Genomic DNA, 27,472 nt, shown 5'->3' with positions numbered 1-27,472 from the left:
AGAGGAGGGTGTGGGGTCTGCCCTAATCACTGGTCCAAAGAGACAAAGAAAGGTAGAATATGAGAGGTGCCTGGACCCCTCCCCTTACCTTGAGCCCCTCTGTTTTCTCTCCAGACACGGGCGGTGGGAGCCGGAGCGCAGGACAGCACTGGGCAAAGCTCCGGGGAGAAAGTGGGTTCTTCTCCCTAGAGCGGCACCGGTCAACACTGACCCAGGCTGCCTCCATGACACCACACAGCGGACCTCGAAGCACCACGCCTCGGGCTTCCCCTGCCCAAAAGGACACTGCTCAGGCTGCGTCTACACGTGAAACCCCCCGAGCCTCCTCTCCCCACCGAATCACCCAAAGGGACACCTCCAGGGCCTCATCCACCCAACAGGACACCTCCAGGGCCTCATTTACACAGCGGAACACCCCCAGAGCTTCCTCTCCCTCACAAAGCACCCAACAGGATAACCCCAGAACCTCGTCCAACCAACAAAATAATCCTCAATATCCCTCTCCCCAAAGAGCCACCCAACAAGATAACCCTAGAACCTCTTCTACCCAGCAGGACAACCCCCAAACTTCTTTTCCTACTTGTACTCCCCAGTGGGACAACCCCAGGACACCCTGTGCCCGACGGGGTGATCCCAGAGCCTCCTCTCCCAACAGAGCCACCCAACGAGACAACCCCAGAACATCCTGTGCCCAGCGGGACGATCCCAGAGCCTCCTCTCCCAATAGAGCCACAAGAGACAACCCCAGAACATCCTGCGCCAAACGGGACAATCCCAGAGCCTTCTCTCCCGACAGAACCACCCAACGAGACAACCCCAGAACATCCTGCGCCCAGCGGGACAATCCCAGAGCCTCCTCTCCCGACAGAACCACCCAACGAGACAACCCCAGAACATCCTGTGCCCAACGGGACAATCCCAGAGCCTTCTCTCCCAATAGAGCCACAAGAGACAACCCCAGAACATCCTGCGCCCAGCGGGACAATCCCAGAGCCTCCTCTCCCAACAGAACCACCCAACGAGACAACCCCAGAACATCCTGCGCCCAGCGGGACAATCCCAGAGCCTCCTCTCCCGACAGAACCACCCAACGAGACAACCCTAGAACATCCTGTGCCCAACGGGACAATCCCAGAGCCTTCTCTCCCAATAGAGCCACAAGAGACAACCCCAGAACATCCTGCGCCCAGCGGGACAATCCCAGAGCCTCCTCTCCCGACAGAACCACCCAGCGAGACAACCCCAGAACATCCTGCGCCCAGCGGGACAATCCCAGAGCCTCCTCTCCCAACAGAACCACCCAGCGAGACAACCTCAGAACATCCTGTGCCCAACGGGACAATCCCAGAGCCTCCTCTCCCGACAGAACCACCCAGCGAGACAACCTCAGAACATCCTGTGCCCAACGGGACAATCCCAGAGCCTCCTCTCCCGACAGAACCACCCAGCGAGACAACCCCAGAACATCCTGCGCCCAGCGGGACAATCCCAGAGCCTCCTCTCCCAACAGAACCACCCAGCGAGACAACCTCAGAACATCCTGTGCCCAACGGGACAATCCCAGAGCCTCCTCTCCCGACAGAACCACCCAGCGAGACAACCTCAGAACATCCTGTGCCCAACAGGACAATCCCAGAGCCTCCTCTCCCGACAGAACCACCCAGCGAGACAACCCCAGAACATCCTGTGCCCAACGGGACAATCCCAGAGCCTTCTCTCCCAATAGAGCCACAAGAGACAACCCCAGAATATCCTGTGTCCAGCGGGACAATCCCAGAACCTCCTCTCCCAATAGAACCACCCAACGAGACAACCCCAGAACATCCTGTGCCCAGCGGGACAATCCCAGAGCCTCCTCTCCCAACAGAGCTTCCCAACAGGACAACCCCAGAACTTCTATTCAACAGAACATCCCCAGATCATCTTCTACCCAACAAGACAACCCTAAAACCTCTTGTACCAAACGGGATAACCTCAGACCCACTCGTACACAGCGGGACCGCACACAGTCCTTTTCCTTTCAACGAGACAACCCTGGAACCTCCTCATCTCAATGCTGCACCCAAAAGGAGAATCTGAGACCATCATCTCCCCACCGCTCCACTCAATGGAACAATCCCAGGAATTCGTCTCCACATCGTACCAACAAAGACATCCCCTGGGCCTCCTTTCCCCTCCGGCCAACTCAGAGTGATGGTCCCCGAACCTCTTCCCCATCTCGCTCCAAGCAAAATGAGGTTCCCTGGGCATCCATCGCCCTCCGGCCAACCCAAGGTGACAGGCCTCAGACATCCTCTCCCAGCAGGCCAGCCCAGCATGACCCACCCCAGTCCTCCTTTGGCCCCACCCAGTACAACTTGCCATCCCGGGTCACCTCTTCCTCCCCTAACCCAGGCCACCAGAGCACCTCCCGGACTTCCTCACCTGTGTACCCTGCTGCCTGTGGGGTTCCCTTGACCTATCCTGAGCCCTCCCAGCCTCCATGTGCTGTGTGCATTGGGCACCGGGATGCCCCTCGAGCCTCTTCGCCCCCTCGCTATTTGCAGCATGACCCCTTCCCCTTCTTCCCAGAGCCCCACGCCCCAGAGAGTGAATTGCCCCACCACGAGCCTCCCTATATACCACCTGCTGTGTGCATTGGACACCGAGATGCCCCCCAGGCGTCCTCGCCCCCCCGCCACACCCAATTTGACCCCTTCCCCTTCCTCCCAGACACATCAGACGCCGAACATCGGTGTCAGTCCCCCCAACACGAGCCCCTTCAGCTCCCCGCACCTGTATGTATTGGGTACCGAGACGCACCCCGGGCCTCCTCCCCACCACGCCAGGCCCCAGAGCCTTCCCTCTTGTTCCAGGACCTCCCCAGGGCCAGCACAGAGAGCCTTGTCCCTTCCATGGACTCTCTGCACGAGGGCCCCCAAATCCCCACCCCTGTGTGCATTGGGCACCGGGATGCACCCTCCTTCTCATCCCCACCACGCCAGGCTCCTGAGCCATCCCTCTTCTTCCAGGACCCCCCTGGAACTAGTATGGAGAGCCTGGCCCCCTCCACTGACTCTCTGCATGGCTCCCTAGTGCTGATCCCCCAAGTGTGCATCGGGCACCGGGATGCACCCCGAGCCTCCTCCCCACCCCGCCACCCACCCAGTGATCTAGCGTTCCTGGCACCCTCACCTTCGCCGGGCAGCTCCAGGGGTTCCCGGGGCTCAGCACCTCCCGGGGAGACCAGGCACAACTTGGAGCGGGAGGAGTACACTGTGCTGGCTGACCTGCCCCCACCCAGGAGGCTGGCCCAGAGACAGCCAGGGACCCAAGTGCAGCACAGCAGCGGGGGCCGCACCCGCAGCCCTGGCCGCGCGGAGGTGGAGCGCCTCTTCGGGCAAGAGCGCAGGTGAGCCCAGGGGTGGGGTCAGCCAAGTGGGCTGGGGAGGAGGCTCAGCAGCAGGACAGGTGTAAGTTTCTCAGGGTTAGGGTGCCAGGAGAGTGTTCAAATCCCCCTGGCTTGCCATTTACTGGCTGTGTGACCTTGGGCAAATCACTCCATTTCTCTGTTTCTGCATATTAGGAGTTTTCTGCTTGTGTGTGTGTGTGTGGTTAAGTGATGTCATGCATAGCCCAGTGGTTAACAGCAAAGACTGCAGTCATGAGGGCTGAGTCCAAATCCTGGGTCAAAGTCACATTTCAACTCATGTGACCTGATATAGTGAGTTAACCTACCTGAGCCTCAATTTCCTCATCTGTAATGGAGGGGAACATGAGCCCATTCATTCAAATGAGGGTGAACTCTTTTTCTTTTTTCTTTTTTTTTTTTTTTTTGAGGCGGAGTTTTGCTCTTGTTGCCCAGGCTGGAGTGCAATGGTGCAATCTTGGCTCACTGCAACCTCCACCTCCCGGGTTCAAGCGAATCTCCTGCCTCAGCCTCCCGAGTAGCTGGGATTACAGGGGCCCGCTACCACACCTGGCTAATTTTTAAAATATTTTTAGTAGAGATGGGGTTTTGCCATATTGGCCAGGCTGGTCTCAAACTCCTGACCTCAAGTGATCCGCCTGCCTCGGCCTCACAAAGTGCTGGGATTACAGGAGTGACCCACCGCACCTGGCCATAATGAGAGTGAACTCTCAAACCCTTTGATTCAGACTCACGGGTTTTTTTTTCTTCCGTGCATGAGGGAGAGGAAGAAAGTGCCCATTCTTTTTTTCCTGCCTTGGCAAAGAAAATTCATGGGTCCCTATGCATTTCAGAAAACTGTTATGTCAATTTAAAAATGTATGGCCAGGGCCAGGCATGGTGGCTCACGCCTGTAATCCCAGCACTTTGGGAGGCCAAGGCGGGCGGATCATGAGGTCAGGAGATTGAGACCATCCTGGCTAACACGGTGAAACCTTGTCTCTACTAAAAATACAAAAAACACGCTGCAGTCCCAGTGACTCAGGCGGCTGAGGCAGGAGAATGTCTTGAACCCGGGAGGTGGAGCTTGCAGGGAGCCAAGATCACATCACTGCACTCCAGTCTGGGCGACAGAGCGAGACTCCGTCTAAAAAAAAAAAAAAGTATGGCCAGAGTCACCCTATTTTAAGAAAGAAAGCTCACAGAATTACAGATTTTTAGCAGTCAAACATCCTGAAACAACTAAAGTCCAGGTGTCTTTTGAGTCTCCTTGGTCAGCAGCACTGGTCCCCGCGGAAGGGGAGCATTTCCTCCTGATCCGGCTGAGATTTCTCACCCTAGAAGTTCCAGCCCTCGAGTTTTCAAGGATCAGAGCTAGAATTCCATTAGTTAGGGTCAAGAGAACAACAGCAACAAAAAGCAGTCTGGAAGTCTCAAAACTTTCCGTGTATCTAATTCAGTGAATTTTTAGTATATTTACCAAGTTGTCCAACCACTGCCACAATCTAACTTTTAGAACATTTTCATCACCCTAAAGGGTATGGAATCTTTTGTATCTAAAATTCCTCTTTGCTGCTCCTTGGGCAAGTTTTCTCCTGGATTTGAATCTGCATGAGAAACCTGATCAATCTTGGCTGGGTGCGGTGGCTCCCTCCTGTAATCCCAGCACCGGAGCTTGCAGTGAGCCGAGATCATGCCACTGCACTCCAACCTGGGCAACACAGTGAGACTCCGTCTCAAAAAAAAAAAAAAAAAAAAAAAATTAGCTGAATGTAGTGGCACACGCCTGTAGTCCCAGCTACTCAGGAAGCTGAGACAGCAGTATCGCTTGAATTTGGGAGGTGGAGTTTGCAGTGAGCTAAGATTGTGCCATTGCACTCCAGCCTGGCAACAAGAGTGAAACTCCATCTCAAAAAAAAAAAAAAGAAAGAAAAAAGAAACCTTATCTCTTGTTCTTCAAATTTCCTTTTCCAGTAAGCTTGATCATGTAATATCCAGATGACAACCATGTGGTCTCCAGTATTAGTATAATTCTTTCTTTGGCCTTAAAAACAAAAACAAAAACCCAGAGCAGTTTTAGGTTCACAGCAAAATTGAACAGAAAGCGGAGAGTTCCACGCACAGCTTCTCCCACTACCAGTATCCTGTACTAGACACGTATGCTTGTTTCCAGCTCCTGGCCTCAAGGGATCCTCCTTTCTTGGCCTCTCAAAGGGCTGGTGAGCCACTGCACTGGGCAGTAGGGGATACATTTGTTATAATCCATGAACCTACACTGACAAATCACCCAAAGTTCACTGTTCACTCAAGTCTGTACAGCCTACGGACTTGAATGAATGTATAATGACAAGTATCCACCATCGTAACATCATGGAGTAGTTTCACCCTAAAAGTCTTCACTGTCTTTGACTTTTTTTTTTTCTTTGGAGATGGATTCTTACTCTGTCACCCAGGCTGGAGTGCAGTGGCACAATCTTGGCTCATTGCAACCTCTGCCTCCCAGGTTCAAGCAATTCTCCTGCCTCAGCCTCCCGAGTAGCTGGGACTACAGGTACCCGCCACCATGCCCGGCTAATTTATTTGTATTTTTAGTAGCGACAGGGTTTCACCCTGTTGCCCAGGCTGGTCTTGAACTCCTGAGCTCAGGCAATCCGCCCACCTCGGCCTCCCAAAGTGCTGGGATTACAGGTGTGAGCCACCGCTCATGGCCTGACCTTTTGTTTTTGAGACGGGGTCTTGTTCTGTCACCCCGCAGGAGTGCAGTGGCATGATCATGGCTCACTGTGGCCTCAAACTGCCAGGCTCAAGGGATTCTCTCACCTCAGCCTCCCCAGTAGCTGGGACTACAGGCGTGCGCCACTGTGCCCAGCTAATTTTTCTATTTTTTGTAGAGATGGAGTCTCACTTTATTGGCCAGGTTGGTCTCAAACTCCTGGCCTTGAGCAATGCTCCCACCTTGGCCTCCCAAAGTGTCTTTGACCTTTTTATGATTACTATTTCTGGTCTAATGTCAATTTTCCTAACTTTGTTTTAACTATTAACTCAGTAGGGACATTAAGGTCTTTAAGCCAAAGTTAATTAATTTTCTTTCCTTTTTTCCAGGATAATTTTAGAGAGATAAGGTGTTTATATTACTAATATAAATGAGAAATATGTTTACACTTTTATTAACCATTTGTTTTTACATGATCACTCCTGTACATTTAATTCTACTCTCTTTGAAATAGATTATTTACCTTTTAGGGAAGTTTTTATAATTTTACTGAGTAATTAAATTTTTTCCTCTTATCTGGCACCTTTTCCGAGTAGAAAACCATTCATCCTCTGAAGATGGAAATTTTTAAAACTATGTAGTGTGTGTGTAAGGGACAGACTGGAGTTTATGGGTGGGTGGCTGTAAGACTGAGCTTTTATTTTCTCTCATTTCCTCATCGATATGTATTTATTGAGCATCTACTCTGTCCAAGCATTGTCCCAAGTCTGGAAATTTTTTCTTAAAAGATTATCACATCAAAGTATTGGGAGTTTTGGCTTGATCTTATTTTTTTTTCCTTAGATGCCTTTGGAATCTCTTAAAGTCATGTAAGCATTCTGTGGTCATTTGAATTTAAAACACAGACTTCATTGGATTTACTAGACTTGATGGCTTTGCGCCTTTAATTCTCTCTGGAGGTCGAAGAGCCCATCTAAGCTTCCAAAGGAAACATGTTTCCTTTGTCATGCTTGGTGTGGTCACATCAACTCTCGGGAACAGGTGGCCCCGGGGACACGCTGTTGCTTCAGCATCAGACAAACCGGGTCTCTGTTGGGGTCTCAGAATCTTCTTGAGTCCCTCGCTCTTTTCTCTCAATTCCACATGGGGGAAAAAAGGAAGGCGAGTTCTCAGGAGGAATGCTCATCAAGCAAGCTGGAGTTCGTATGGAAAATGCATCCATCCAGAAGAGAACACACAAGTGCCTTGCTTCCCTTCACCGGGTGTTTCCACTATTGTCCTCCCCCTCCTCCCCATTAGGGAGGAACGGCCCACGGGGTCATGTTTGGGCTCTTGCTTCATCGAGGCTCCTATACCCCAGTTCAGGGGAAAATTCAGTCTAAGGCCTTCAGCTCTCACAGAGTAAGGAAACGCACTCACCTCAAATTAGATTACAAATTGGCTGGGTGCAGTGGCTCACACCCGTAATGCCAACACTTTGGGAGGTCGAGGCAAGCGGATCACCTGAGGTCAGGAGTTTGAAATGAGACCAGCCTGGCTAACATGGTGAAACCCCGTCTCTACTAAAAATACAAAAATTAGCCGGGCATGGTGGTAGACACCTGTAATTCCAGCTGCTCGGGAGGCTGAGGCAGGAGAATCGCTTGAAACCGGAAGGCAGAGGTTGCAGTGAGCTGAGATTGCACCATGGCACTCCAGCCTGGGCCACAGAGCGAGACTCCATCTCACAAAAAAAAAAAAAGATTACAAACAGCCTGCTCAGGGAGCCCTCAAGCTCAGAAACACTTCTTCCAGGGAACTTTGGCTCCTGTCTGAACCAGCTGCCAATAACTGCTAACAACTCAAATTACTGTGCTTTATGGCTCTGATTCTAATGACATTGGCAAAAGACATGAAACAACAAAAAACTTCAACCCCATACTTTTTTCTTTTTGAGACAGGATCTTGCTCTTTCGCCCAGTCTGGAATGCAGTGGCGTGATCATGGCTCACTGCAGCCTCAACCTCCCAGGCTGAAGCGATCCTCCCACTTCAGCCTCCCAAGTAGCTGGGACTATAGCCACGTATCACCATGCCTGGCTCATTTAAAAAAATTTTTTTCCTAGAACAAGGTCTCATTCTGTTGCCAGGGCTTTCTTAAACTCCTTGGCTCAAGTGATCCTCTGACCTCAGCCTCCCCAAGTGCTGGAATTACAGGTATAAAGACATTGTACCTGGCCTCCCAACCCCATACTTTTTTTTTTTTTTGAGACAGGGTCTCACTATGCAGCTCAGGCTGGAGTGCAGTGGTGCGATCTCGGCTCACTGCTCCTGGGGTCAAGCAATCCTCCTGCCTCAGCCTCCTGAGTAGCTGGGATTACAGGCACGTGCCACCACGCCCGGCTAAGTTTTGTGTTTTTAGTAGAGACTGGGTTTCACTATATTGACCAGGCTGGTCTCGAACTCCTGACCTCAAGTGATCCACCCACCTCAGTCTCCCAAAGTGCTGGGATTAGAGGCATGAGCCACTGTGCCTGGGCTAATTTTTGTATTTTCAGAGACTGGGTTTCACTATGTTGTCCAGCCTGGTCTCAGCCTCCCAAAGTTCTGGGATTACAGGCATGACCCACTGCGCTCTGTCCAATCCCATACTTTTGAAGGTGGTGTTCCAGCATGGTTCCTCAGGCACAGGCCCACCGCAGAGAGCAGGTCCTACGGAGGCCTGAGCAGAGGTTCCTCTTACTTCCCTTTTTGCTGCCTTACTCTGGGCCCACCACAGGGTGGCCTTTTTCAGGCTTCTCTTCCTGGTTCGGTTCCTCCACCAAAGACACAGCTCCATTTGCTAACTGAGACCCAACCAAAATAAACAGTCACTGAGCACTTGGGTCTTTTGTTGTGACCCCTTAGGTAGAGGAAGAGAGAGATAAGCCTAGGTTGTTTGGTGTTTCTACTTGTCGATAGAGATACCACGTTAAACATTAACAGCCATGCCTCCCAGTTAGTAAGCAAGACAACTAATTGGAACTAGACTTTTTACTAACAAGTTAGAGATGATCTTCATCGGATGCGGCAACAACGCCTGAAGTCCAGTGTCTTAGAAATGACATTTGCCCAGGGCCAGGCGTGGTGGCTCATGCCTGTAATCCCAGCTACTTGGGAGGTTAAGACAGAGAATCCCTTGAGACCGGGAGATGGAAGTTGCAGTGAGCTGAGACTGCGCCACTGCACTCTAGCAGCTTGGATGACAGAGGGAGACTCCATCTCAAAAAAAAAAAAAAAAATGACATTTGCTTGGACAGTTCATGTTGGCCTCTCTGGAGTAGTCGGGAAGGATGTTTCTTTCTTCTGATCTTGCTCAGAGCTCTTGCCAACAGCTAGGATGGCCTGGCGTTTTCAAGGCTAAGTGCTGGGATTCTGTTGGTTAACGGTGATGGGAGGGAAAAAGGAAAAGAAATCCAACTTTTTTTTTTTTTTTGAGATGGAGTCTTGCTCTGTCACCCAGGCTGGAGTACAGTGGCACGATCTTGGCTCACTGCAAGCTCTGCCTCCCGAGTTCACACCATTCTCCTGCTGAATTCAGCCTCCCGAGTAGCTGGGACTACAAGTGCCCGCCACCATGCCTGGCTAATGTTTTTGTATTTTTAGTAGAGATGGGGTTTCACTGTGTTAGCCAGGATGGTCTCGATCTCCTGACCTTGTGATCCGCCTGCCTCGGCCTCCAAAGTGCTGGGATTACAGGCTTGAGCTACCGCGCCCAGCCTCAAGAAATCCAAAATTTACAATATTGACAGGAAAAGGGCAGAAAGAATGGAACACGGGGGCACACAGCAGTCTGGCTCTGTCGTCCCACCTCGTGGGCTGTGTGAGATGGAACAAGATCATGATACAAGCGCTTGGCCCCTGGAATGTAAGAAGCGCTTAATAAATGCTTTGCCATTATGATTATGTGTGCCGGGTGCCTGGTACACAGTAGGTGCTCAATAAATCTTAATTCCTGCAAAGACCAGTCTAACCTGTGTCTGGGGGTGGCTAGTGGGCTGCTGGTGGGGTGGTGGTTAGTCACAGGTAGTACTGGATGAGACAGAAGATAGCCATGGTCAGGGCCAGATCCCCCTCCCCACCCAAACACCTCTACTCCCCATTTTTCTTGTCATTTTCTCAAGAGCCTCATGAGGCAGAATAGAGCAGTGTTAACTACCCCCATTTTTCAGAAGGGGAAACTGAGGCCCTGAGAGTCACCCTTACTTAGGGCCCTTCAACCAGTTTGCAGTGGGTCCCTGGCTCTCCCACATCTTCTGTTGGAGGTGGGAGCAGAGGGACTGGGGTGCTGGGAGCGGGACAGTCCCTCAGAGGAGTGGCTGCATTTGCTCATAGGAAGTCCGAGGCAGCGGGGGCCTTCCAGGCCCAGGACGAGGGACGGTCACAGCGGCCCAGCCAAGGCCAGAGCCAACTTCTCCGAAGACAGTCCAGCCCTGCCCCCAGCAGGCAGGTGAGCACTGCCAGCTGTCTGGGGCCCCACACCCCAAGGGGCGGCCACTGCCTCTTCCCTCCTGCTAGAAGCCAGGCAGGGAGCTTGGACAGGAAGGTCCTCTATGAAAGGGTCGGAGTCCAATCATGGGTCTCCAGCTCTCCCCTCTCCCCAAGGGCCAGAAGCTCTTGGCAAATTGCACAAGACCTCATATTAGTCCTTGGAAGACAGCCCCTGTCCCATGCTATCCCCTTCCTTTACTAAGTACTGCTTTTTTTTTTTTTTTTGAGATGGAGTCTTGCTCTGTCTCCCAGGCTGGAGTGCAGTGGGGCAATATTGGATCACTGCAACCTCCACCTCCCGGGTTCAAGAGATTCTTCTACCTCAGCCTCCCGAGTAGCTGGGATTACAGGGGCGTGCCACCACACCCAGCTAATTTTTGTACTTTTAGTAGAGACAGGGTTTCACCATGTTGGCCAGCCTGGTCACTCTTGACCTCAGGTGATCCGCCCACCTCGGCCTCCCAAGGTGCTGGGATTACAGGCGTGAGCCACCGCACCTGGCCAGTACTGCTGCCAATACTGCTGTCTTGAGCAGATTTCAGGGAAAGCCTTGATGCATGAATCTGGCTCTAAGGGCCCTCTCTTTCAGGGTGATTTGTATCTCTAACAAAACCCAGGGGGCCAGGCCCACTGCAGTGGAATGGGGTATTGGTGGTGGAGGTTCTGGCACCTGATAGCCCAAGTTGGAATCAGTATCTTTGAGAGGGGTGAGAAGCCAAGAATGGGAGCAGGTCTTTGCAGATCTTTTTCTGGAACCGAGGAAATCGGGTGAAAGGGAAGAGCTGACCCCCGACGGGGGAGGAGGGCAGGGACCCTGTGTGCTTTTTGGCCTGCTTTCATCCAGGCTGCTGTGTGAGCACAGCCTTGCCTCTCTGGGGGCCTGACTAAGAAAGGCAGAGCCGACAGCCAGGTCCCCAGAGAGAGAGCCTCACCCACCTCCCTACCTCATCCCCAGGTGACCAAGCGCCCTGCCAAACAGGCAGAACTGATCTGGCGGAGCCAAGCAGAGCCCCCTCATTCTCGGAGTCCTGAGAAGAGACCTGAGGGAGATCGGCGGCTCCAGGGGTCCCTGCCACCTCCCAGGACATCAGCCAGGACCCCTGAGAGGGAGCTGCAGACACAGAGACCTCTGGAGAGTGGCCAAGCAGGCCCAAGACAGCCTCTGGGGGCGTGGCAGAGTCAGGAGGAACCGCCAGGGTCCAAGGGCCCTCACAGACACCTGGAGAGGAGCTGGAGCAGCCAGGAGGGAGGCCTGGGGGCAGCCAAAGCCTTGGAGGGAGCATGGGGGGGCCCTCCTGGGGAGTACAGGGAGAGCTGGGGACAGCCAGAGGCCTGGGAGGAGGCGGCCACCCATGAGCCCCCCAGAGAACTAGGGAAGAGAAGCCCACTCACAAGCCCCCCTGAGAACTGGGGAGGCCCCACAGAGTCCTCACAATCCAGGCGCCCTGGAACACCCACTACTGTGGGCTGGGGGGCAGAGGGAGCGTGTCCATACTCGCATGGCCCTGAGAGGCGACCCGAGCTTGACTGGAGGGACCTGCTTGGTCTTCTCCGGGCACCAGGAGAGGGGGCCTGGGCCCGTCTCCCCAGGCTGGACTGGGAGGGCCTCTTGGAGCTCCTGCAGGCCAGGCTGCCCCGCAAGGACCCAGCTGGACATAGGGATGACCTGGCCAGGGCTTCAGGGCCAGAGATGGGTCCCCCAGGCACAAAGGATGTCCCCGAGCAGGAGTCACACAGTCAGCCAGAAGGCTGGGCTGAGGCCACCCCAGTCAACGGACACAGCCCCGCACCGTGGCCCCAGAGCCTGGCCCAGCCGCCCAGCCCTGCCTGCACCTCCACCCAGTGGCCAAAGACCAAAGTGACAAGAGGACCAGCGACCGTAACTCTGGCAGGCCTAGAGCAGACGGGCCCCCTGGGGAGCAGGAGCACTGCAGAGGGCCCCAGTTTGCCAGAGCTGCAGGTAAGGAGGTTCCCCCCTCCCAAGGGTAGCCAGAAAGTCAGCCCCCCACAGCCAAGTCTCCTTGGAAAAGCCTCCCCTTTGAGTAGCCTCAGCTCCTGCATCCCCCTCCAGGCTCAGACCTCAGCCTCCCTGCTGACCACAACCCATCCCGACCACCAAACTGGCCCAATACTGATGATGAGCAACACCGTTTTAAGTGTTTATGGGCCAAGCCCTGATCTGAATGTTTGATGTGTACTTTTACCATTTAGTCTCCTTAGCAACCAAGTGAGAAATACACTATTTATTTACAGATAAGGAAACTGACGCGCAGGGTGAAGCCACTTGCTGGTGGGGCATGGGCGAAACCCAGATCCGCTCAGTGCAGACCACACTGAGGCCTCAAGCAAGATGCTCTGGCCAGGGCCTGCTCCCCCTCCTGGCTCCACCATACCTGGTTTATGTTGTGTCTGGTGGCACACACCTGACCCCACCTGGGACTATAGCCAGTGTGGTCATGCCCCTTCCCCTGGTGATACCCAGGTTCCTGAGTCCAGGACAGCCTCGCTTACCCTCTCTGGCCCCTACAGCTCTTCTCAGACACAGAGAAGGGGGTGCATCAATGCTCACTGGGTTCAGCTAGCTGCCAAAACAGGCTGCTTAAATGAGGCTCGTGTACAAAGTGGGCCCAGCGCCGGGCACACAGTAGGTGCTCACCCTTCCCCTGCTTCAGTGGTACTTTGGTGCTGCCTTGAAGCCCAGAACATTCTTTATCTGAAGATGGTGGGCAGGGAGGGTCCTGGAGGCCAGAGTCCTGCACCCTGGCAATAGCTCATTCGGAGGACGGCACGTGGTTTTGAACACTAGCCTCTCTCCCTAAGATGGTCCAATCACTTCTCTGACGGGCAGCACTGGGGTGCCGTGGGGGATCCTGCTTGTTTCTCTAAAGCCTCCTCATCTCGCTGCAAAGTCCGCTGCCACCTCCCCCAGGATGAGCAGGGCTTCCAGGCATCAGGGTGCACCCCATGCTGGGCCCCAGGACCTTGCCATATGTGCCCTAGGTGGATAGAAGGCAGTTGCCACTTGACAGATGAAGAAAGGCATTTGCTGGGGGTCACACATGCATAGGTTGTGAGAAATGAGATGAAAGCATCCACTCCAAAGTTTGTGCTTTTATTTCTTTGTTTTTTTTTTTTTTTTTTGAGACGGAGTCTCGCTCTGTCGCCCAGGCTGGAGTGCAGTGGCCGGATCTCAGCTCACTGCAAGCTCCGCCTCCCGGGTTTACGCCATTCTCCTGCCTCAGCCTCCCGAGTAGCTGGGACTACAGGCGCCCGCCACCTCGCCTGGCTAGTTTTTTTTGTACTTTTTAGTAGAGATGGGGTTTCACCGTGTTAGCCAGGATGGTCTCGGCCTCCCAAAGTGCTGGGATTACAGGCTTGAGCCCTATTATTTTTTTTGAGACGGAGTTTCACTCTTGTTGCCCAGGCTGGAGTGCAATCGCGCAATCTCGGCTCACTGCAACCTCCACCCCCTGGGTTCAAGCTATTCTCCTGCCTCAGCCTCCTGAATAGTTGGGATTACAGGCATGTGCCACCATGCCCGGCTAATTTTGTGTTTTTAGTAGAGATGGGGTTTCTCCATGTTGGTCAGGCTGGCTTTGAACTCCCGACTTCAGGTGATCTGCCCACCTTGGCCTCCCAAAGTGCTGGGATTACAGGTGTGAGCCACCACACCCGGCCTAAATTTGTACTTTTAGCCACCAGGTCACAAAGCTCCTGAGCCCATGGGAGGACTGGAGAATCCTCTCCCCTGTATTTCCGTGGCTTTGATGAGTTGACCCTCTGATCAACTCAATGCACGAACATCAGAGAAATAGGGATAAGTCAGCTCGTCCTGCCCTCAGGTTGCTGTCAGGCTTGTTGTGGGAAGGCACACAGACCACAGGCAGCTTGAGGAGGACACGGTGCTGTGTCCCGGGGCCTGCTGGTGCTGTAGGCCGGCCAGGTCAAGAAGGAAGTGGGGACCCAGTTAGAAAGATTCTTCAGTTTCATGGTGAAGCTCAGGGTTCTCAGGAGGCTGGGAGATGGTGGCTGGGAAGGGATGGGAGCACTATGTGCTGAAAGGCACTTCACAGATGACAAAACGAGGAACCACCAGGTCCTGCCAGGGCTCCAGCTGCTCCTCTCTATGAAAATCCTTGGCTTGGCACGGCCAGGCGCGGTGGCTCACGCCTGTAATCCCAGCACTTTGGGAGGCCAAGGTGGGCGGATCATGAGGTCAGGAGATCGACACCAGCCTGGCTAACACGGTGAAACTCCATCTCCACTAAAAATACAAAAAATTAGCCAGGTATGGTGGCGGGTGCCTGTAATCCCAGCTACTAGGGAAGCTGAGATAGGAAAATGGTGTGAACCCAGGAGGTGGAGGTTGCAGTGAGCCGAGATCTCTCGCCACCGCACTCCAGCTTGGGTGACAGAGCCAGACTCCATCTCAAAAAAAAAAAAAAAAAAAAAGAAAGAAAGAAAAAGAAAATCCTTGGCATGGCACTCAAGGCTGGTTTCCCTTCCTTCCACTCCGGATTTGACTCATTGGTGCTGAGCTGGCTGCAGGGCCTGTGAAGATATATCCCTGCCTTTGCACGTGCTCTTCCTTTCCCTCTTCAGCCACCAAACGCCTGTTCATTGTTCAAGCCTTAGGTCAGACGCCCTGCCCTGAGACGCCTTCCCTGAACAGTCATTCCTAGCGATGGTTCCCTTCTGGGCTTGGCAGTTTTGCTTCCATATGTCCATGCAACATCCATCTAATGGGGCTGTAATTTCCCCAAAAGCTCCACAGAAGCAGGATCTCTGCCTGCTTTATCTCTGTAACTCTGGCTGTGGCCCAGGGCCTGACATAAAGGAGGGGGCAGCTCAGTGGATGCATGCAAGATGGAGGACAGAGGGGTTAGTGGGTGGATAACGGATGAATGGAGGGTGAATGTGGGAATGGGTGATGGATCAATGATGCATGTTGAATGAATGATAAATAGACGCCTGTTGGATGTGTGTGTTTCCATCTACAGAGTCTTTTCAGAGTATTTCACATTAGGTTAGAGATTTCACATATAAATACATATCTCCAGCCGGGTGCGGTGGCTCAAGCCTGTAATCCCAGCACTTTGCGAGGCTGAGACGGGCGGGTCACGAGGTCAGGAGATTGAGACCATCCTGGCTAACACGGTGAAACCCCGTCTCTACTAAAAAAGAAATACAAAAAAACTAGCCAGGCGAGGTGGCGGGCGCATGTAGTCCCAGCTACTCAGGAGGCTGAGGCAGAATGGCGTAAACCCAGGAGGTGGAGCTTGCAGTGAGCTGAGATCTGGCCACTGCACTCCAGCCTGGGCAACAGAGCGAGACTCCATCTCAAAAAAAAAAAAACCAAAAAACAAAAAACATATCTCCAGTGTTTCTTGAAATATCAAAAGATGTGGAAACTCTGGGCCCGTCTTCCCATGGCAACAGCTGTCTGGATGGGTGATGATGGATAGATGAATATATGGTGGTGGTGGATATATGATGGATGTTGCTTAGGTAATGGATGGATGAATGCTAGGTGGAATATGGATGGATGTGGCATGGATGGATGAATGTCACATGATAGATGGTGGACAGATGATGGAGATATGGATAGATGGATGATGGATGGAGAAAGGGATATATAGGTATTGGGTAAATGGATACATGATGGATCAATGGAGAGTAGATACATGAATGGGTGATAGACAATGGATGCTGGATACATGATAAGGGTGAGTCATGTGGGATAGACACTGGATGGTTAGATGGATACATGGATCTACTGATGCTGGATGTTAGATGGGTGTTGCATGGACAGATGATAGAATGGATGGATGAGGTGGACAGATGCATGCACTCTGCAGAATAAGTTAGGCTAAGCTGTGTTCTTTTTTTAATCTCCAGTTCCAACCAGAGGAGCCTGAGGAGTCAGAACCAAGCAGAGGCCAAGACCCCTTGACTGACCAGAAGCAGGCAGACTCGGTAGTTGGGTCATGGGCACGGGTACACATGGTGGGGAAGGGAAGGGGAAGCAGGTTGGAGATGGGCTTCATTCCTCAGAAGAGCCCTGGAATCATCCAGGCCAAAGTTGGCTTTCCCATGGGGCCATCTGTGTGCATGGTGGGGCCTTGAGGAAGGAGCTCTGCAGGAGCCACCTTCTGGCTTGGGGACCTGGGTAGGTGGGCGGTCCTGGGGTCAGAACCCTAGGCCGTGCTTCTCATTTGCTGGGCCTGAAAAGGTCAATGTCTTTCCCTGGGCAAATGACGGTTTGGCCCCAGTGGTCTCTGAGGGAAGAGATCCTTCCGGTTTGAGACGGCCAAGCCAGGTCGAAAGAGCAGGGCTTCTAGGAGCATGAGTCAGAGAGCTGAGGATGTGCCCACAGTCAGCCGGGCCTGGAGGGTCTCCAGGGTCCTGGAGGCGGGAGAGATATATGCGGGGGTGGGACCCACAGATGCTGCTCTGAGGCCTGGCTGCAGCTGGTGAACACAGCTCTGCCTGCCCCTCCCCGTGACCTGCCAAACAGACTGTTCTCGTCACCCTCAGCCTCCAGAGAGGTGAGATCAGAGTTGAGGGCCATGGGGCAGCAGGAGGTGGGGGAGGAGGAGACAGACTGTTTGGGGCTGTGTTTTCTGGTCCTGCTCCTCCCCCTGCTGCCTCCTGAAGAGCCAGGTGTGGCAGGGAGTATCCGTCGGGCAGCCTGGAGCCCCCAAATTGGGCCCTGCCGTGAGTCAAAGCTGGGGGAATTTTGCCCAAACCCTCACTGTGCAGATGAGGAAATGGAGGCAGGGGAGTCGTCCCAGGCTACACAGTCAGTGGCTAGCTGTACTGGGACTAGAACCCAGCCCAGGAACCACCCAGCGCTCTCTCTGCACCTCCACCTGCCCCCCACCCAGGCTGCTCCCGTCCCTGCCCTGATTTCTTGCGTGGCTTTGAACGGCAGTGCTGTAATTTTGAGGGGTCCAGTATTCCCATCTGTGGAATGGGAGGGGACAGGGGATGCTGGTCACTAAAGGTGCTGCCAGCCCTCCCAGGGGCTCTGACAACTTTGCTCTTCCTCTTTCTGGGCTATTTCTTCATACTTCCTGGAGCCAGAGTAGTGAACGGGGAGCAATGCAGGGGTGCCCCTCTAGTCTCCATGAAACGGGCCTGGCACATCAACGTGGAAAATATCTCAACCTACCCCCACCCCTAGGCAGCCTTGACTGGTCAGAACTGATAACCACCTCATTCATGCATCATTCACACGCACTCAGTGAGCACCTTCTGTATACCCGGGTGTGGGTCACAGGTGAGTTGGAGCACCATCAAGGAGTTCAGTCAAGTGAGACAGTTGCATGCTTGTGGTCAGGGCTGTGATGGGAGATGTGGTAGCAGAGTCGGGGGCACCCCTACCCCCAAAGCCCTCTTGGACCTGTGCTTTGATGCTTCAAGTTCCGCTTCCAGACAGTGTGCAGATTCCAGAGCAAGGACACCTGGGCTCTCTCCTACCTTCCCAGTAACCTGCTATGTGTGACTTTGACAAGTGCCTCTGCTTCACTGGGGCCTTGGTTTCCCCAATGAGGACGACTCCAAAGAGGGAGCATTTAGGGGCTCTGCTGGGCGTGTCTGTAGAAGTCCACAACTCATCCCTTTTGCTTAAGCTGGGGTCACAAACCTAACGCCCTGAAGGCCAGGCAGGTAACAACAGTGAGAAGTGGGGGGACGAGGGCACTCATGTGACTCCTCAGTTCCAGATAGCTGTTGCCATGGGGAAGACGGGCCCAGAGTTTCCACATCTTTCGATATTTCAAGAAACACTGGAGATATGTATTTATATGTGAGATCTCTAACCTAATGTGAAATACTCTGAAAAGACTCTGTGGGTGGAAACACACCTGTGGTCTGTACCCCTCCAGCTGGCACCCGTGGTTTGACTTTAGGGCAATGATGCGCACACCTTCAAGGGTGCTGAGCCCTGGGAGCTGCTCAGTCAAACACGACGTAGTGAGAACAAGTTAACCGGCTCTTGTCTCGGCAGTTCTGGGAGGAAAGAAAGATGGGAACCCTGGGGCTCCGTGGAGGGGGGCACCACAAAATGGGCAGGGGAGGCTGTAGCCAGGGGGGCCTCCATCCCACCAAAGGGACCTGGGGCCAACACTGGACCCTGTTTGACAGGCAGACAAGAGGCCAGCAGAGGGCAAGGCTGGGAGCCCGCTCAAGGGCCGACTGGTGACCTCATGGCGGATGCCCGGGGACCGGCCCACGCTGTTCAATCCGTTCCTGCTGTCTCTGGGGGTCCTCAGGTGGCAAAGGGTAGGCTGGCTCCAGTGGGGGCTGGAGGGGTGAGGGTGGACAGACATGGGGAGGGGAGGGAGGAGGGGGTTGTTAAGCAAAGGAGAGAGAGTGGGGGCTGAGGAGGAGGCAGCTGGGGCCCTCGCATGACAGGAGAGGTGGGAGCAGAGCTCTTAAACTCACCCTGGTCTCAGCAAGCGAGTGGATTTTCCACTTCCGGGGCAGGCTTGGGGGCTGCTTTCAGCTTTTGGAGTGAGGGGTGATGGAATAATCTACACAGCTGAAAGCTTCCAGTCAGCAACCTCCTCTCGCCAGCCCTGGGCCAAGGGGGAGCCAGGTATGGGGGAAGGGAGAGCGGGCTTACAAGTGGCTCTGGGATTGCAAAGTGTGTCTCAGACCTGGGCCTGAGCCAGTTTCACAAACATCTGGCGTTACGTAACCCATCCCCTGCCCAGAGAGGTCTGGAAACACTCAAGCCTCTGGCTAGGTTTTCCATAAGGGCAGGGAGCTGAGACCCGCTCCCTCCCACCCCCTTCACAGCAGGACAGAAGGGGCCTGGCCATCTCCAGCAGCCACAGGCTGGCTCATGGGGTCTCTTCTCTTGGTGAGAGGCTGACGCTCTTACTCACCGCTGTTGGCGCTGCGTCCAGCACTAGGCTGGGCACTACAGAGACAGTGTGCCCATTTTACAGATGAAGGGACTGAGGCCCAGGGAGGTGAGCTGATTTGCCTGAGGTCGCACAGCTTGGGGTATAAAGGAGCTGATTTTCCTCATTCTCAGATGAGAGAAGGGTTGCAGCCAAATTCACTGAGCCTTGGTTGCCACATCTGTCTATTAGGAAAAAGTCTGTGGAGACTTAAGGCTGCAGAGAGGGCTCAGGGAGATCAGGATGCACGGAGGTTGCCGGGCTGCTGTTAAAACACGAACTTTCCCATCCATTTCAGAATTTCCTTTTTTTTTTTTTTTAAATTAAGAGGGAGTCTAGCTTGATCGCCCAGGCTGGAGTGCAGTGGCGCCATCTCAACTCACTGCAACCTCTGCCTCCCAGGTTCAAGTGATTCTCCTGCCTCAGCCTCCAGAGCAGCTGGAATTATAGGTGCGCGCCACTGCACCCGGCTAATTTTTTGTATTTTTAGTACAGACGGGGTTTCACCATGTCGGCCAGGCTGGTCTTGAACTCCCGACCTCACGTAATCCGCCCACCTCAACCTCCCAAAGTGCTAGGATTATTGATGTGAGCCACCACGCCAGGTCTTTTTTTTTTTTAATTAAGATGGAGTCTGGTTCTATCTCCCAGACTGGAGTGCAGTGGCACCATCTCGGCTCACTGCAACCTCCGCCTCCCGGGTTCAAGCGATTCTCCCATCTCAGCCTCCTGAGTATGTGGTATTACAGGTGTGTGCCACCACACCTGGCTAATTTTTGTATTTTTAGTAGAGACAGGGTTTCACCACGTTAGCCAGGCTAGTTTCTAACTCCTGACTTCAAGTGATCCGCCCACCCTGGCCTCCCAAAGTGCTGGGATTACAGGCATGAGTCACCCCACCGAGCCCAGAATTTCCTTTCGCTGCTCTTTGGGTGAGCAGGCAAGCACGGTTATCTGAGTAGTGTGTTGCCTCTAAGCCATGGGCAGGAATTACCTTGTTAAACTAACTAAAGGTCACCAACACACAGCACGTCTGGCAGGAGGGGGCAGGTAAGTCCTTGGTAGAGCGAAGGAGGAGCGAAGTGGGGAAAGCAGTCTGGGGTAACGATGCTGGTGATATTAACCAGCACTTATTGTGCGCCTACTACATGCCCAGCTCTGTGTTCACTGCGTGGCTCACCTAATTGCGTTTCATCCGCACTCCCAGGCGCAGTTAGACTCGTACTGTCCATTTTACAGACGACGAAGTGACGCTCAGAGAGGGAGGGTCACTTGCTCCAGGTCACACAGGGAGCAAGGGGCAGAACAGAACTGAGATTCAAATCCTGCTCTGGCTGACCTCAGAGCCCAGTGCTTCTAACATGCCCCCTAAACCACTGCCTTCACATCCTGATCTCTCTGAGCCCTCCTGCGGCTCTGGGAGTCCCCATAGATTTTCGCCATTAGAAAGATGCGGCAACTGAGGCTTGGTGAGTTTGGCTACAGTGGTTCTCTCATGTGGGAGTGAGGGAAATGAGGAGCAAGGGATGGAACTGCCAGTGGGGCCTCCCAGTTACACAGAGCAGATTTACACTTCTCTTGGGCTGAAGCAGTGAAATTAGCCCAAGGCCAAGAGCCAGAAAGCCTGGCGTCGATTCTGGCTTGGCCCCTAACTTGTGTGCCCTGCTCTGAGCCTTACCTCATTATTCTCAGTAGAGTAACAGTTTGAGACTGGATAAACTCAAAGTTCGGTAGCTCTGGTCTTTGCCAGTTTAATAACTCACTCCTGGGTCCCTGAGGCTGTGCCGTCTCTGACCTGCCAGGATGAGTTGTGGTTCCTTCATCAGTGTATTCATTCATTCGACCCGTGCTTATGGAGGATGTACTGTGGGCCTAGGCCCTACGCTGGCTTCCAAAATGTAGACAAAAAACATTCCAGCCCTGGCCACTGGAGCACAATTAGGTGAGGACACTGACATGTAACTGATGAGAACAGTGTGGTCATCACTTTAGTGGGGAAATGTACGGATGTAGGGAGCACTGGGCCAGCAGTTCCTAAGTCTGCTGGGGACACTTTGGCTTCCTTTGGCCTGAGACTTGAAGGAAGAAATTTTCCAGGCCAACAAGCATTGGGAGGGGGAAGGAGGGAGGGGGAAGGGGAGAAATAAAGAGAGAGAGAATCAGTGTGTGTGTGTTGGGGTATAGAAGACAGGAAGAGAAGTGTTCCAGGCACAGCAGAGAACATTTGCAGTCAGGGGGTAGAAGGACCTGTCTTATTCTGGGAATAAGGGAGGGGGAAGGGGAGAAATAAAGAGAGAGAGAGAGAGAGAGAGAGAGAGAGAGAGTGTGTGTGTGTGTGTGTGTTGGGGTATAGAAGACAGGAAGAGAAGTCCAGGCACAGCAGAGAACATTTGCAGTCAGGGGGCAGAAGGACCTGTCTTATTCTGGGAATTCCTAAATTCCTAGTAGTCTAGTGTTGTGTATCTTTTTTTTTTTCTGAGATGGAGTCTCGCTCTGTCGCCTAGGCTGGAGAGCAGTGGCGTGATCTCCCCTCACTGCAACCTCCGCCTCCCAGGTTCCAGCGATTCTCCTGCCTCAGCCTCCGGAGTAGCTGGGATCACAGCCACATGCCACCACGCCCGGCTAATTTTTTGCATTTTTACTAGAGATGGGGTTTCACCATGTTGGCCAGACTAGTCGAACTCCTAACCTCAGGTGATCCACCCTCCTCGGCCTCCCAAAGTGCTGAGACTACAGGCATAAGCCACAGTGCCTGGCCTCCAGTGTTGTGTATCTCTTTGGTTATTTATTGTATTTTGCAAAATTGACCAAAGTATGTGTCTCTCCAGCCTGTCAAATGTGAATCTGGAAGGCCAGGATGACAGGCAGGAGTCAGGTTGTGATGGTTCCTGTCTGCCTAGAACAGGAATGTAGCACTGATCTGTCAGCATTGGTGATGTGTGGAAGAACTTTGAGCAGGGAAGTGGTCTGGTCACTGTGTTGAGGGTATTGGGGGGAGTCACAGCGGCCAGAAAAGCCTGGAGGAGGCTGGTGCTGTTAGGTGCTCAGGGCACTGGGCCAGGACCCTGGTGGTAGGTGAGGTCTCCTGCATGTTCATTCATTCTCCCAAGGACTGACTGCCTGAGTGAGGTGCAAGGGTAGGGGAGGAAAACTCAGCCCGGGGTGCTAGAAGGCCAGTTTCTAGAGTTAGATGGACTTACCCTTGGCCTCATTCCTCATGGTGGAGAGACTCCTGGCAGCAAATGCTGGGAAAGAACTTCAGCTCCCTGGGCCTCCATTTCTTTATCTGCAAAATGGGAATAGTAATTATAAAAGCAATAACTTTTTTTTTTTTTTGAGCCGGAGTCTCACTCTGTCTCCCAAGGTGGAGTGCAGTGGCACAATCTCTGCCCACTGCAACCTCCGCCTCCTGGGTTCAAGCAATTCTCCTGCCTCAGCCTCTCACATAGCTGCATTACAGGCACCTGACACCACGTCCGGCTAATTTTTGTATTTTTAGTAGAGATGGGGTTTCACCATGTTGGCCAGGCTGCTCTTGAACTCCTGATCTCAAGTGATCCACTCACCTTAGCCTCCCAAAGTGTTGGGATTACAGGTGTGAACCACCCCGCCCGGCAAGAGCAATAATTTTTGAACCCCAAATCGAGATGGCAGAATAACTGAAATGGCAATTATTCCAAGCTTCCCTGCCTAAGGATAGCTAATGAGGGATAAAGAGGTTGTCCTAGGTGCCTTACTTGAATTAACACTTAATCCTTCCAGCAACCTCATGAGGTAACAGCATTACCCCATTTTACAGAGAGTGAAATTGGGCACCGAGAGGTACCTGCTTAAGATAACACTAGGTTGTAATCCCCGTGCCACACGAGCTTCCTAGTGCATTGAGCAACCAATTCCACCACGGTCCCTCCCCACCTGCAGGAAAAGAGCATCTAACAAACGGCCCAGGGTTCTGGGAACCTGAGCGACGGGTGCTCGCCCACACCTGAAAAACCCAAAACCAAAAAAGGCCCATTTGTGAGGAGTGGGTATTGGGAAAGACCCTGCCATCCAAGAACTCACTTTGTGTCCAGCTTACTCGCTAGGAATTCCGCCTCTTCCTGTGCGACCTCGGGCAAATCGGCTCACCCCTCTGAGCCTCCGTTTTCTCATTAGCAAAACGAGACCTCCCTCCCAAGTCTGTGGTGAGGACGAAAATCGACTCTTGGCGAGTGGGACCCGCTGAGTAGTTAGTACAGAGTGCTTTGCCCCGAGCCCCGCCAAATCTAGGCGCCGAGCTCTAGCGGACCCATCGCTCCGAGGCCGGGGCGGAAAGCGCAGCCTGGGCGAGGCGTGCCACGCCCGGCCGCCCGCATCCTCCGCCCCCACGCCATGGCCGGACGGAGTCACCTGCACGCTGGGCCCTTCCTTCCTCCCAGCGCGCCCGCGGCCCGAGCCCGCCCGCCCTCCCCTCCCTGCGGCCCCATCCGCCCGCCCCGCGGTCCCGCCGCCCTAGCGCGCCCGTCCCGTCGCGGCAGGTCCCGCCCCCGGCCCGGCCCGCGCTCCCATTGGCCCGCCGCGGCCCCCGCCGCTGTTTGTCTCGGCTTCCCCGCCACCCATTGGACCGCTCGGGTCCTCCCAGGAAGTTTGAAAAAAAAAAAAAAAAGTTTTATGGGCGGATGGAAGGGGCCGGGACCGCGCCGGGGAAGGGAAGGGCCGGAGGCGCGGCGGCGGGCGGCCGAGAGGGGCGGCGGCGGCGGCGGGGTCCCCGCGCCGCGGAGCCCGGCCCGAGAGCCGCGTCCACCTTCCTGCCTCCTGCTCCCGCCGCCCTGGGGCGCCGCCATGACGGTGAGTGCCCCCGTCAGCCGCCCGCGCCCCAGGCCGGGAGGAGGGCGACGACCCCAGGTAGAGCCCAGCCTCTCCCCTCCGGGGCAGCCCCCTCCTCATTTCCCGGAGGCTAGAGGAGGGCTGGGCCGGAAGATGGGGCCACCTCTGATGCGCCGGTCGGCCAGACCGGCCTCACCCTTCCCGTAGGCTCCTCCTCGCCTTCCATCGCCCACTCAACCCCAGAAGCCCAGGCGACCCCGAGGGGACGGAACGACCCGTCCTGGGCGCCCCCTCCTCACAGTTGCGGCACCAGTAAAGGGTGGATTCGGGGCGACCCTTTCCCACCTCTCCTCCAGCCCCCTAGGCAAAGACCCGATACCCCAAGGCGGCCAGGGGTCCCAGGGAGGAGCGGAGGTGGGCCTGAGCTCGGGAGGGGCGCTCCTGGGCGCGGATGGGTCGCGCTGACCCGGGCCTTGGCAGGCCGGCCCCCCGTGTGGCCAGTGGCCCGAGCTCGGGTGGGCTAGAAGGGTCCGGACCGCCCCACCCACAGCCCGGGAGCCAGTCCCGGGACCTCTGAAGCGGCGGGGTACCACGTCCTCCCGGGCTTGCACTTTGCAGCAGTCCTGGGCCTTGGGACAAGCCTGCTAGTCTGGGTAGGGGGCACGATGGCAGGGGTTTGCCTTTGTCATGGGGGTGAGCTGTACTCAAGCCCCATCAATTACCTGTGCCATAGTTAGCATATTGAGTCTCACAGCTGGGTTCACTGGACTCCCCACTTCACAGCCGGATAAACTGAGGCTTGGGGAGGGGCGCTGGTGAGTTGCCCGAGGTCACCCCAAGTATAAGGGAAGGAGTAGCTCCTTTCCCAGTCCTTCTGGCCCACTGACCGTGCTGTTCGGGAAGGGAGGGGTGGGGCTGCTTTTGGTTTCTGGCTAATGCTTCAGGGAGCCTCTGACAGCCCAGTGGCCTTCCTGGGGGAGGATGAGCAGGGTGTGTGTGCGCACAGGCGCCAGTAGTCGTCTTTCAGGGGAGTGGAGACCCTTTGGAGGAGTGGGCTGGGCTGCTGGGGGGCGTAGCACGCCTAGCCCCTGCCCTGTGAGTGTGATAGCCAGACCGCCTTGCCTGGACTTCCTTGCCCTCCTCCTGGACATCCTGCCACCTCCCTGCTGGCCCTTCCTGTCGTCAGCAGCCTCCCCTTCCCTGTCAGGAGCAGAAGGGATGTGGGGGGAGGAGCTGAGTGAGTGTCCTGGGGCCAGGAGGAGAGTGGTTGCTGTGCCCAAGTGCCCACCACCTGCCTGCCTGGCCCTTAGCCGTGTGCTTTCACGTTACCAGATCTGAGCCTTGAAGGTTGGTAGTAACATCTTCATCAAACAGATGAGGAAACCAAGGTGTGGTGAGGTGAAGTGTCATGCCCCAGGTAGCTTAGTGAGTCCCAGGCTGAGCCAGAATTTGTGTCCAGGTCCGTTCCAGCTTTCTTTCACAGTTGCCTGTCCTGGGGGCAGCACGTTCTGAGCAAGGGTAAGGCTGTCAGAAGCAGTGTGTGGGGTGCTTGGAGGACGGACAGCACGTCCCTGCTGATGGCAGGAGCCTTCCCGAGGGAGGTGTCCTCCTGTGATTATAAGGTTTCGTCAGGTGGAGATGGACTAGCGAGGAGACAGCAGTGTGGACAGAAGCGGGTGGTTGTGTTTGAGAAGTAGCAAGAGCTTAGGATCGCCCTGGGCAGTCTCTGTCTCAGGTGGAAGACAGGGTGGGAGGAGGGCCTCACTGCTAGGGCTTGGTCAGGGGCAATAGGGAGCCATGAAAGGTTTTAGAGCAGAGAGGAGGCTATGATCACCATTAATAGTGTTCAATGAGTTCATCCTGGCTGCCATGCAGACCTCAGCCTGCTCTCAGCTGGTGCTCCTCCTGTATCCGCCTCACAGCCTCCTCCCCTGGCCCCAGTGCCCTGAGTCAGGGATTCATACAGGGCAAGTGGCACAGGTGTGTGACTGTGTGAGGCTCCAGGGCTTCAGGGAGTCGGGATACTCTTCCACCCCTTTTGCCTTTGCCTGGGTACAGCTTTACTCCTGGAGCAGCCTTCCCCCTCGCCTGCTGGGCATCAAATTAGATTTGGTCCCTTGTTTACTGTCTGTTTCCTGCAGTCCACCAGGGCAGGGGCCACAGCTCTTGGTCACAGCTAATTTCCTGGCCTAGAACAGTGCCTGATGCTTTAAAAAAAAAAAAAAAAAATTCTGCAGACACACCCTGAGCCCCATCTGTGCTGAGTCCTGGTAGGTAAACAGTGTGTGGCCCTGACTGAGTTGCATCTAGTCTAGCCTGTGAAGGATAAGTAAAGGGCCTCAAAATAGTCACGGATGCAACAGAGGCCTCCAAGAGGGGCCGTGGGAGAGCAGACTGGGGCCACTGGTGGTACGGTGAGTGGCATGGACTGTGAAGGGACCTCAGAGGTGGCCATTAAACTGAGTCTTAAGGTCTGAGCAGGGGCTTGCCTGGTCATCAGAGGAGGAGGAAGTCTAGTATTTCAGGCCAAGGACACGGCACGTGTGAGGGCCCGCAGTCCTGGTGTGTTGTGATCGGCAAGGACTATGCAGTGGTATAAACACAGGCCCCTCAGCAAGGGGAGGCTAGGCTGGAAGAGTGTGATGAGGCTTCCCTGCCGTCCTGAGGCAGCTGGACTTTGTTTTAAAGCCACTTGGAGACCAGGTGTGGTGGCTCATGTGTGCCTGTAATCCCAGCATTTTGGAAGGCCGAGGAGGGGGGATGGATCACTTGAGGTCAGGAGTTCAAGAGCAGCCTGGCCAGCATGGTGAAAACTCGTCTCTACTAAAAATACAGAAATTCGCTGGGCATGGTGGCGGGCGCTTGTAATCTCAGGTATTTGGGAGGCTGAGGCAGGAGAAATGCTTGAATCCAGGAGGTGGAGGTTTCAGTAAGCCGAGATGGTGCCATTGCACTCCAGTCTGGGCAGCAGAGACTCTGTCTCAAAATAAATAAATAAAGCCACCTGGAGCCGTCCCTGGAACTGTTAAGCAAACCTGGGATACCAAGCCTTTTTGAGTGAGTCTCACCAGCCCGAGGGTGCATAGAGGGGCTGTGTCCCTGGCTAGGTAGGAGGTGGGGCCGTGAGAACCTGTCAGTGCTTCCA

The 27,472-nt window shown here is 54.4% G+C and overlaps 2 protein-coding genes and 2 long non-coding RNA genes across 18 annotated transcripts in view; 1 reads left to right on the top strand and 3 right to left on the bottom strand.

Annotated features, from left to right (window-relative positions):
* LOC107000659 (guanine nucleotide-binding protein G(I)/G(S)/G(O) subunit gamma-10) overlaps positions 1–24,006 on the bottom strand; it is a 44,047-nt gene extending 20,041 nt beyond the window's left edge. For 2 of the 12 annotated variants that reach the window (XR_013399039.1, XR_013399042.1), the window contains exons 1-2: positions 23,584–24,006; positions 22,722–22,807 (exon numbers count right to left, since the gene is read on the bottom strand). Coding sequence is in view for 1 of the 12 variants with exons in the window: in XM_077949764.1 (XP_077805890.1) it covers positions 22,722–22,740 (19 nt within the window). In the remaining 11 variants the exon portion in view is untranslated. Of the gene's footprint in view, positions 1–88; positions 271–5,329; positions 5,433–16,899; positions 17,015–18,489; positions 18,623–19,056; positions 19,192–21,219; positions 21,317–22,721; positions 22,808–23,583 lie in introns of those variants that run through there. The other 10 variants (XM_077949760.1, XM_077949762.1, XR_003719869.2 and 7 more) reach the window with 9 other exon arrangements.
* Positions 1–27,472, top strand: part of TRIOBP (TRIO and F-actin binding protein) — a 74,133-nt gene that overhangs the window by 21,831 nt on the left and 24,830 nt on the right. For 3 of the 4 annotated variants that reach the window (XR_013399014.1, XM_077949555.1, XM_077949556.1), the window contains exon 1: positions 24,137–24,348. Coding sequence is in view for 3 of the 4 variants with exons in the window: in XM_077949555.1 (XP_077805681.1) it covers positions 24,172–24,348 (177 nt within the window). In the remaining variant the exon portion in view is untranslated. Of the gene's footprint in view, positions 1–114; positions 3,392–10,453; positions 10,569–11,564; positions 12,570–16,507; positions 16,586–18,757; positions 18,896–24,136; positions 24,349–27,472 lie in introns of those variants that run through there. The other variant, XM_015150294.3, reaches the window with a different exon arrangement.
* On the bottom strand, positions 7,018–9,917 carry LOC144331727 (uncharacterized). Its single transcript, XR_013399097.1, has 2 exons — positions 8,569–9,917; positions 7,018–7,604 (listed from the first exon to the last, which is right to left on the bottom strand). It is a non-coding gene; the product is annotated as an uncharacterized LOC144331727 (long non-coding RNA).
* Positions 13,703–16,939, bottom strand: LOC144331741 (uncharacterized). Its single transcript, XR_013399111.1, has 2 exons — positions 15,033–16,939; positions 13,703–13,778 (listed from the first exon to the last, which is right to left on the bottom strand). It is a non-coding gene; the product is annotated as an uncharacterized LOC144331741 (long non-coding RNA).

This window comes from Macaca mulatta, chromosome 10 (genome assembly GCF_049350105.2).
Source record: "Macaca mulatta isolate MMU2019108-1 chromosome 10, T2T-MMU8v2.0, whole genome shotgun sequence".
NCBI lineage: Eukaryota > Metazoa > Chordata > Mammalia > Primates > Cercopithecidae > Macaca > Macaca mulatta.
The sequence above is the reverse complement of the archived record's forward strand: the minus strand, read 5'-3'. Positions and strand labels throughout refer to the sequence as shown.